The sequence below is a fragment of the Gigantopelta aegis genome, chromosome 6 (assembly GCF_016097555.1).
Source record: "Gigantopelta aegis isolate Gae_Host chromosome 6, Gae_host_genome, whole genome shotgun sequence".
Lineage (NCBI taxonomy): Eukaryota > Metazoa > Mollusca > Gastropoda > Neomphalida > Peltospiridae > Gigantopelta > Gigantopelta aegis.
The window spans coordinates 45,475,001-45,486,416 of NC_054704.1; the positions used below are offsets into that span (position 1 = coordinate 45,475,001).

The 11,416-nt window shown below is 37.2% G+C and overlaps 2 protein-coding genes across 2 annotated transcripts; both read right to left on the minus strand.

Moving 5' to 3' along the window:
* Positions 1–829: 829 nt before the first annotated feature.
* On the minus strand, positions 830–1,765 carry LOC121374574 (neuronal acetylcholine receptor subunit alpha-10-like). The gene has a single exon (XM_041501679.1). The coding sequence runs from the start codon at positions 1,763–1,765 to the stop codon at positions 830–832; it is 936 nt and encodes a 311-aa protein (XP_041357613.1).
* A 7,071-nt stretch (positions 1,766–8,836) lies between these two features.
* On the minus strand, positions 8,837–9,847 carry LOC121374576 (acetylcholine receptor subunit beta-type acr-2-like). The gene has a single exon (XM_041501680.1). The coding sequence runs from the start codon at positions 9,845–9,847 to the stop codon at positions 8,837–8,839; it is 1,011 nt and encodes a 336-aa protein (XP_041357614.1).
* Between the last annotated feature and the right edge of the window lie 1,569 nt (positions 9,848–11,416).

Below are 11,416 nucleotides of genomic sequence, written 5' to 3' on the forward strand. Positions count from 1 at the left end.
CATAATCTTCAAAAAAAAACGTTTAGTGCTTCTGGATGGACATTTCGGGGTTTGTTTTGTATGGAATACTCATTTCTGTACATCGGTCGTATACTTGGTTGCCTATTATCTATAGAATTGTAAAATAATTTCTTTGTGTCATCGATTGGCGCATGCCAGAACTGTGCTGATACGGAAGCTTTGTAAGTATATTTTATAAATACATCCTGGGTGCGGGACGTAGCCCAGTGGCATATCGCTCGCCTGATTCGCGGTCGGTCTAGGATAGATAGCCTATTTCTAGTTCCAGCCAGTGCTCCACAACTGGTATAACAAAGACCATGTACGATCTTGTATGTGGGATGCTTCATACTAAAGATCCCTTACGTGGCGGCAGTGGAATTCCTCTCTCATTATCTGTATTGTCCTTAATCGTATGTCTGACGCCATATATAACTGTAATTAAGTTTGAGAATGTCATTAAATAAACCATTCCTTCCTTCTACATAAATACGTTTGAATTGTTAAGTCGTGCTACAATTCACAAGACTTCAGTTGATCGTGACCATAAGCAACTACTCGTTCCCAGATAGGATTACAAAAGTTTGCGTAGGAAAATATACACTTAGAAGTACTATTTCTCATAACTAGATGTGGAATATTTCTCTGTGAAGCTAGAGACTATTTATGTGCTACCAAATTATAGACAAAAACACCATACGATGTTGTATGGGAACATGGTACCTTAACATTATTCATCATATTTCTATTTGTTTCTCAAAATGTCAATCAATGTTACAACATATTTAAACATTATCCTCCACACTGCAATACAGTGAACAGATACGGATTAGAAAAACACTAGCAAGGAAAGCGAGGCTACTATAAAGAACAAACCAAACAGTATAATTTCTACTTTTCTGACAAATCGTTCTTTTTGTCCTTTTGAATTTAAGCGTATTCCAAAGAGTATGATTGTGAACAGAATAGCCAGCCCGCTTTGTAGAAGTATAAGTACGAGATAAATTGCCATTCTGGTGACAGTTCCCGACTGCGGCATGGAGTCGTAGATGAAATTCAGAAACATGGCATATGAGACGAATATCGACACCAGATAAGACATTTTTTCCCCAGAAGCATAGGGCAACAGAAACGCAAACGTGTTCATGAAGGAGAGTAGGGCCATCGGAAACAGGACGGTGATGACATGGAAGGTACTCTGTCGCTTGAGGTGGAATTTAAACACGGCTGACGCAAGCTGTATGCCGTGGGATTCGTATTCCCGCGTCTCGGCAGTCACCTTCAAGACTTCCCACTCGCTGCTGTTCGTGAAAACCTCGTGTTTGATGCCGACTTCTTCGTCGGCAACTAGCGTGAATGATCCGTCAGAAATGAGCACCAGTTCGCAAACCTGTTCGTCAAATGGGAACAAGGACGGGTCCACGTTGCAGCTCGTGGTGAATGTCTCCAGATAGTCTGCTTCACACGACCCGTCTGAACTCAGTCTAACGTCGATGTTTTTGTCCAGCTTCAGTGTTCCAACTCCGTTTGCGATAGCCGTGTTTGGAATGGGAAAGTTACTAACGTAAACTGTGTCAATGCCATCATATTCACTCTCGTCCCATTTCAAGCAGGATGCTTGCCAGCTAAGAAATAGCTTTGCACCGAACACGAACAGATGCTTAGTCTCATCCAGTATGATGATGGACACAGGAGAAAAGTGGACTCTTACAGTATAGTACTTTCCTCTCTTGGAATCGGCTGCAATACGGATTCCGTCAACCATTCTGCTAGAGAACCATTGTTTTAACTGGACAAGTGCGGGAGGCGGGCAAACTTCCAAATTCGCTAAAACATGATTGTTTGCACAAGCCAAGATTAAACAAAAGATCAACTTTGAAATGTTTAGCATCGCGATACTCTAGTGATGCCAACGTCGAAACAAAATAAACCAATGTAGAGCGGTATTTGGTATCCAAGAGTATAGCCAAGTAGAATCGTATTAAAATCTGATGTGTGCTTCTGACGTAACGAACGTCTTATTTAAATATACGAACATTTGTTTGTAATTGTAGCTATGGAAATTAAAGGTAAACTAGTTTTAGCTTAAGAAAAATGAGACGGACGATTATTTTGTTTTCATAAATGTGATATCAAATATACTGAAAGAAAAAAATAAAGTCAAAATCGAGTTTCAATTATCAATGTTCGTAACCATGTATTACTTTAGCTTTGCAATTCTACGTTACATCAAAATATAGGAACGGGAAATGCCTTCAAGGTCACTTCATTTTTGTAAAATATATGGTAATTGTGACACTAAGAGTTTAGAGAAGGAATCGCATACAACCTTAAATAAACTTCTTGATGCCAGTGCCAAATTCAAACTGGAGCATCGACATGAGAATAAAGAATCGAAATTGTGAACTTTTAGTGCGATGATCAGGTCGTTTCTACTTGTAAATGTTGATGAACTAGCCTTGTTGTTGCTTCTGCTACTTACTGAAATGAGTGCCAAATTGCAAATATGTGTGACCTTTTATTGTTGCAGCCTTGTAATCGAACATAATTAACAGTGTCTTCTGGTTGGCAATTTGTGAAATGAATAAATATAATTTGACTCAGTTTACTCGTAGTCATATATATATATATATATATATATATATATATATATATATATATATATATATATCCAGCTTTTGCACGGTGCTAGAAAAATCTGTCTGACCCTAGGGCTAGATATCTGTCTGACCCGAGGGCTAGACCATTTCTACATACGCGTGGTTTACGACGATTGACGTCATAACTCCTGGTTTTCAAAATTCTTTTGCCATTTCACGTTGTCTTATTGTTTTAAAAATATTTAAACAAATTAATATTTTCAACTTTATATTTATTGTTAAGTTGTTGCATTTTATTTTGTTGTATACGTTGGACTATATTTTACAGCGTATGATTAAATGACTTTCATTGTTTGTAGGTGAACTGTTTACGAATTGTTCAACAATAAACAAACCGTACACAGCTTACAAACTTAATGTTTTGTTACTGCAATCAAATGAGCAAGAAAAAGAATCAATCACCGTTGTGAGGTATAGAATCTATTAATATATATATGATGACTGTATGTGATACAATAATCAGTTTATAAGTTAGTCGCTGCTTGAATATCTGATTTGGAAACGTTTTGTTTGTTTGTTTGTTTGTTTGTTTATTCGTTTTATACTGATCAACCAGAACGAACTTTGGTTTTCAAATGGAAAAGGTCAAAGTACATGTACTTATTATTTTGAAATGTTTTTAATGGTCAGTGGTAACCCCCTTTCAAGAAAATGAAGCTTCATCTGAACAATGAAATGGCAGCTATCGAGCAGCTAATTTGTATGCATTTTGGAATAATATTTCTTTTGTCGTTCAGTATAATCAAGGCGATGTCACGTGCATTGATTAATACTGGTATTTGTTTTAATCATCCACGCCATTAGCTGACAGTTTGTGGGGAGTGCTGCATTACCAAAGCAGTTATTGTACAAAGGAAGCAAGACTGCCATCACTGTTTGCAGAGTACCTGGTTTTAAAACACCGTAAACTCAGTTGCTGTTGGTTACGTCAAAATATCTTTTCATGCAATAGCTAACCGACATAAACCAAGGACAGTGGATGAAAAATAATAATAAAAAACAAATCTGACAATACACCAATGATAACTGTTTGTCATACACGTGTAGACTATGTACACTAAACCACATTATCAATTGCCGTCTAAATAATCATCGGGTAGTATATTGTTAAACAGGCTTCGGTGGTATAGCGCTTAAACAATCGGACGTAAGGCTGGTAGGTACCTGAACTGATAGAGAGAGAGAGAGAGAGAGAGAGAGAGAGAGAGAGAGAGAGAGAGAGAGAGAGAGAGAGAGAGAGAGAGAGAGAGAGAGAGAGAGAGGAGAGAGAGAGAGAGAGAGAGAGAAAAGATGGACGGAGGCGATGGGAGCGAGAGAGAGAGAGAGAGAGAGAGAGAGAGAGAGAGAGAGAGAGAGAGAGAGAGAGAGACTTGTCTTTGCTAGAGCCATTATGTGGATGCGAACCAACAGAGTGAGAGAGAGAAGAGCAGAGAGAGAGACAGAGAGAGAGAGAGAGAGAGAGAGAGAGAGAGAGATTAGTCGACTCGTACCTCGCCACTGAGTTGTGAGTTGTGCACTCCGTCTTTCTCTACAGGAGCAAGTACTGGGATACGAACCCAACATACTAGAGATCAGCGGAAAATATATTGCTAATTAATACAACAGCTTCGAGCAGCTGACGTCTTACGTAGCTGGCTGAAGTTTACTTCAGTTCATATCACGAGATCGGGTTTAGCCCGACAATCAAATAAATGATAAACACTAATACTTTGTAGTCACAGGGCGGTAATGACCCTTATATGACATTTTGGCTCTAGTATAGCCTTGCTTGAACTTGATGACAACGCCAGAGAAACAGCCAAGAGAGATTTATTGACATACGAGTGCATTGTCCAACAATGTTGTGAGTTAACATTCACAGTAACATTGCTAAGGTCATATCCGAGGTAAGAGTGAAGACTATACCCGAGCTTGAACATATGATGACTATAAATAATACGACCAACGAGGAATGGCACCAAATGAACAATAGGTATCATATATATATATATATATATATATATATATATATATATATATATATATATATATATATACGTATATTTATATTATATTATATTATATTATATTATATTATATAAAGAAAAAGTCAGAAGCCTCCTTTAAAAGTCATATATCCCTCTTTAATTCAAATTTTCGCTTGTTCAGCCTTCATCAGGGAAATCTGTCGACAAAAATAAAAATACGCACATAAAACCACTAAAATAATAAATAATATACTTAAGTCTATATACGAAAAGGACCTACAAATAAAGTAACGTAAGATAAAAGCTGCAGAACAAACTACTAGTCAAAGATTAAAAGTATGGTACCACTAAACCTACCATATGACTGAGGTAAAATGAAGTGTGGGTAGGGGGAATAAAATGATAATTAAGGATAAATAAAACAAAGAACAAAATAACAAAATAATAATGAACGAATCAATGCAATATCAAAATCAATATGAAAACATAAAAGGATTTTACCCAGATAATTTACAGGCAATAAAGATGAAACGTTACTTGAGTATATGTGTAAAATAAAATACAAACCTTACTAATATTAGGCCTAAATATAACGTAACTTTAGATAAACATAATTACTAAGCTAGCTCAGCTAATAATAATATATTTATAAAATTTAATGAAATAATCTTAAAACATTAAAAGAAACTTATTTTAAAACTAAGCTAAAAGAAGTCAAACCATACTGCATGAAAACATGAATGGAATAAATGAAATAAACCTAATGCGAGATAAACAACCACTCTTAAAACAAGCAATATATATTTATAAAATTTAATAAAATAATCTTAAAACATTAAAAGAAACTTACTTTAAAACTGAGCTAAAAGAAGTCAAACCAGGATTTTCTATTCGTATATATATATATACACACTGTATCTGCGCACATAAGCATTTGTGTTATATTTTAAAGTTAAAATATTTTCTTTTTAAATATTTGTTTCACCGCCACAGTACAATGGAACAATAAACGTGTTACAACTAAAGTTATTTTAATTTTAATGTTTTTTAAACTCAAGTAATGAGCGCATTTTTAGTGGGACCCCCTGCATTTACTGGCCTGCATGACTGCACATATATATATATATATATGTCTGCGCAGCAAACATTAAAACAACCACTTCTGTCGCGAATGTTTACATAAAACAGCAACAAACAATGGATCCGACTTTTATAAGTTCTAAATAACAAACACTTCCTGTTATAGTCTGTTTCAGAAACATTTAGATTGTGCAAATGAGATAAATATAAATGATGTTCCACGCTCCTTAGTTTGGACAACACAAAATGACAATAAAAAGAAAAAAGCCAATGTAAAAATATTTGATCATTATTCAACAAAAATTGTCTGTTATTAACTGTAAATGAGCACAAATAGTGTTCGTTAGACATATAGGACAATCAATGATAATTTTTAAACAGACTGTAGCTAAAATAGGCCATGCTGTAAGTGCAATCTTCAAAGTCTGTGTGTAGCCATTTTGCATTGTGTCACTCGGAGGGAAATTCAAAGTATGCTTGGATGTTTACGTCAAAAGATAAAATAAGACATTCATTTCATTTATGGATTCATAAATTACAATAAGGTATGTATTGAAGCTTCTATGTAAATTTATGTAAGTTGATATGCAAGGTTGATCATTACAACGTTGAGAGACACGTGTTGACAGGTGATAGAAAAACACGTTGATCGAAGCTGGCAAAAGTATACTTTTAGTGCATTAATTCAGGGTTTTTTCAATAAAAGTGTTATCGACAAGTTTTATACATATATTCACAATCAAGATGTGTTGTTTTAACAACGGTTTTGTGAATTAAATTAACGTTGTTTGTTTGTTTGTTTACAAAGATACCCCGACACTTGTTTCAAGACGTAATGTAACGTCATTAACGTGCGCAGACATTTGTGCCGGGCAGACTAAGGTGACATGAGTGTATATATATATATATATATATATATATATATATATATATAGATAGATAGATAGATAGATAGATAGATAGATAGACAGATACAGACAAACACACAAACCGTTACAGAACCAAATGTATCTATATCTCACAATTAAATCGGTAGGTAAGCAGTAGGGGAGAGTTGCCGGGATTGGACCCCTTAAGGAAGAATGGTTGTGCAAGTTAGACAAATAGAACAATCAGCAGGAAAGTAGTTCCTTCATTATTGTTGGGGCATACAATACGCATTGATGCAACATATTTTGTAGAAAGTTTAATTATTCCAGGTAAATTTTAAAAACAAATTTAAACCCAAAATGGTCCAATCGTGGATTCTACTACCACGATTGGACCACTTTGGAGTTTTAAAAAAAATCAATTGCCTTCAATTAAACCAGAACCCAGCACATACATTGTCAAAAAACATTGCTAGAAAATCAAACTGGACAGTATGAAGAGTTCAAATAAAACTTTTAATGCTAAAACGAAAGTGGTCCGATCGTGGAATCTGCTACAGTAACTAAAATTGGGCATGAACCTCTCTTGAGTTTGCAAAATATCAGTTCCTTCTTTTGGATAATTAGACACAGTACGAACTATAGCTACTTGCAAAAAAGAAAGAAATAGCTTTATTAAAATATAATTCGCTCATGAATCAAAATAGAATCCTCGATTGGACCACCGATTCCTCGATTGGATCACGCAGAAAGGTCCTTTTTGACGTTTGTTTTACTCATAACCGTGCTTAAAATGTCATGTTTGATGCATACATTAACTGGTATCATATTTGGCGATTGGCACGATCACCAAAATACCAGGTCAAAACATTATGGTCCAATTGAGGAACTGGTCCAATCCCAGCAATTCAGTTGGTCCAATCGTGGTTTTACCATAGTTATAAATAGATGCTGACCTACATGTACACATGCGTAACATCTTTGCACTTGTTTTATCACTCACAATAACAAACCTTTATGTAACGTTATGACCTAATTTAACACTTCTAACTATGTTCATATTGCTCCATAAATGTTTTTTCCAAGAATAGTATTAGATGATACATGCATAAATGTGACTTTTATTGATAAATCCAAAAATATTACCTTTTTCGACTCGACTGGTTCAAGGCCAATAGCGGCGTGTGTACAGATTAATATATTGACTAGATGGCGCTACTGTCACAATTTGAATGAAAATACAGTTCTGGTCCAATTGAGGCACTGGTCCAATCCTGGCAACTCTCCCCTATGATTAGTATTAACACTAACAAGGTCAAAAACAACTGCTAAAGAAACTGAAGCGAAGTATAAAAAAAAACCCAAAAACCCCAAAATAGGTTCCATTATCCTAACGAAAGATTCCTTTTAATCGATTAGTAAATATATATATATATACTCAAAGACAAAAGTTATTGTGACATGGATTGTTTGGAGTAATAAATTTGTGAATGGATTTATGAATGTAAACCAAAGAACATGTGCATGAAACAGCTCAAAGGAATGCAACTAAGCAGTTGTTGCCGCGATTGCATGCTTTGTGCAAGAAACATGGCATATTCGGGAGAAATGCTGTCCAGTGTTCACCATAAAAGGCCAGACATTCATTCGCAAATCATTGCCACTCTGTGCAGCCTTCAGAAGTCCAGAAGTCCGAAAAACAACATTAATGAACTGTTTGATGTAATTTCGTCATGCCACGCCTCAGTGAAAATGACAGATGGTGAGTCATAGGGATGCTTGAATCTGGAACCTCGCAGCGTGACGTCGCACGTCAATTCAACGTCCACAGAAACAACCAGGTCAGGGACTGTCCCCGTAGCGGCCGACCACCCGTGACAACCCCTCGCCAAGACACATAGATCCGAATCACACATCTGCGAAACAGGTTCCAGCCAGAAACCCTCACAGCCCATACCATCCCTTTCTCCAAGTGTTTAGTGGCATCAATGAGACGATGGTGCCAGGCCTGTATCAGTGCTCAAGGAGGACACACTCGCTACTGACTATGTGAATTTCGCTCTGGACCCCATCTAGTGATGTGGCTCATTTACATATGGCAGGTGCGCCCTTTTCATGAACTATTGCTCTTTCCATACCTTCGGACATTTCTCTTTTCATGTTATAACGTTTCATACACGGCAGTAAAAACTTATCATCAATTATCTTTGTCTTTTGTGTGTCACAATAACTTTTGCCTTTTAGTATATTGTTGTTAGCATCAGAAAAAAACTGCTAAAGAAACTGAAGCAAAGACAAAAAACAGCATGAACAGTATACGTTCCATTTTCCTGACGAAGCGTTCCTTTTGTCCCTTGGAATCCAACTGCATGGCGAGAAGCACGATGGACAGCAGAATAGCCAGCCCGCTCTGCAAGAGAATCAGCACGAGGTAGATCGCCATTCTCGTGATGGTCCCTGATTTTGGCATGGAGTCGTAGATGAAATTCAGAAACATGGCATACGAGACGAATATCGACACCAGATACGACACCTTTTCGCCAGACGCAGAAGGCAGCAGGAACGCAAACGTGTTCATGAAGGAGAGCAGAGACATCGGGAACAGGACCGTCACGATGTGGAAGGTGCTCTGTCGCTTTAGGTGGAATTTAAAGACCGACGAGTTCACTTCTGCCCCATGGACTTCGTAGCCGCGAGTCTCCACAGTGACGTTCAGAAGTTCCCATTCGCTACTGTTCGTGAAATATTCGTTCTGTATGCTGACTATTTCGTCGGTCACTAACGTAAACGAACCGTCAGGGATGAGCACCAGCTCGCAGACCTGTTCGTCGAATGGGTATAGTGTCGGGTCCACATTGCAGCTTGTGGTGAATGTCTCCATGTAGTCCGTGGAACACAGTCCGTTCAGAGTGATCTTCACATCGCTGTTCTTCGTCAGCTTAAGGGTTCCAACTCCGTTAGCAATTGCTGTATCCGGAACAGGGAAGGTATTCATGTAAACAGTCTCAATGTCGTCGAATTTACTCGCGTTCCATTTCACATCGGGGTCGTTCCATCTCAGATATATCCTTCCGCCAAACACGAACACCTGTTTCGACTCGTCAAGCATTATGATAGAAACTGGAGAAAATGTGACCCTGACCTGATCGTAACTTTTGGTTTTAAAATGATTGGGCGCAACGCGGATTCCGTCAGCCATTGTATCAGAAAACTGGTTTTTCAGCTGAATAAGGGCTGGTACTGGACGTTTCAGTTGCGGAATTTGTCCCATTGTCGCCGATATATACAGATTCAGTAGGATTATAATCATCTTCAGTACGTGTTCCATTGTAATATTAGACATTCTTACAACCGATAATGATCAAACCACGAGAAAGATGAAAGAGTGATGACACATTTTAGTGTTGTCAAGTCTTTTTATAAATACCGGTTCAAAAGAAATTTTCTGTATTGATTAAACATTCTTTGGTATCGGTGTAGTCATCACAAAATGTTTGTCTGTAAACTATAACCTATTCCATGTTATAAAAGTACAAAGCATTTCAACCATAAAGTCCGAAAAGATGATATTTGAACAACGTGAATACTTGTTCACGACTATATTGTATTTTCACGCAATAATTTATGGAACAATAGGCGTCCTTCAGTGTGCACTCGATGAGATACCTGCTAATGGATATCTAATAGTGTTATCAGCGACACTCCATGCTGTCCATCGTAAGATATCGAACTTGTAACAATACCTTTTGAAATGCGTTCTTTAAGGTATTTGTATTCTGATATTTATGCTAGGAAATGTATCCTGTTCGTTTAAATGTCATGACCTGTCAAAGTCATCGTTATTAAGTAGTCAATTTAGCAAAATACAGTTCTTACTGTTTGCATATCACTTCGATTACAGTCGTTCATATAGCTGTCCAGTTTGCTGCATCCTCACATACTAAAACAGTGATACAGTTGCCATTGAATACATAGAGAAAACTCACGAGTGACCGTTAAATACCAATTATCTTACGAGTTGTTTTTAAAGCTATCTATCGAGGGAAAGCCAAGTGGATACGTTTTAAACAACGAGTTGTAAGATAAATGGTATCTAACGGACACGAAAGTATTATTCTATTTCTTACATATTCTCAAAATCCAAGTATTAAGCAAATTTTAACATCTTTTTCGACTAGAAGTTATTTACAGCCTATGCAGTTGTAGCTAACTTACGCGTCACAGACACATGATTGTCAGGTTAACTATACGTCACAGTGCAATCGAGTTCGATCGTGCTGCTTTTTCATTGGATGTATGGCATTCGTGACCTGGCTATCACCTAGGAGCAGCCAGTCGTATGTCTTGAAATTGTTGACATACGTACACGTGTAAACAAGTATGTGTTAACAAAAATAACGAATGATGTTCTCACCAACGGGTGTGTAAGAAAGCACTTTTACACGTTATTGGGCAATATAAAGTAAACAGTAAAACAATATTTATTTTAACCGTACAGCTCATAATTCATAATTTGTTTATATAGGTAACCTTTAACCATCATTCAAATAAGGTCGTAGAACTTCTGTATATTTACCTCTTCGATATCACGCTTTGTTGCCACTATAGGATCTTAACCGGAAATGACCGCAGCCTTGTCATATGTTCAACATTTGGTTGAGACCTGCTTGATACCTAGACGGGGCAGAGATGTGATTTGAACTGGAATTGGGTTTCCATGCGGTTACCCGTTGACACACAGGCCGAACTGGGGTGCGTACAACATACCATGTAGTCCTGCAGCAGAGGCCCCCAAAAGTGAAGTGTACCAGGCCGGAAGTATAACATTTGTCACCATGGT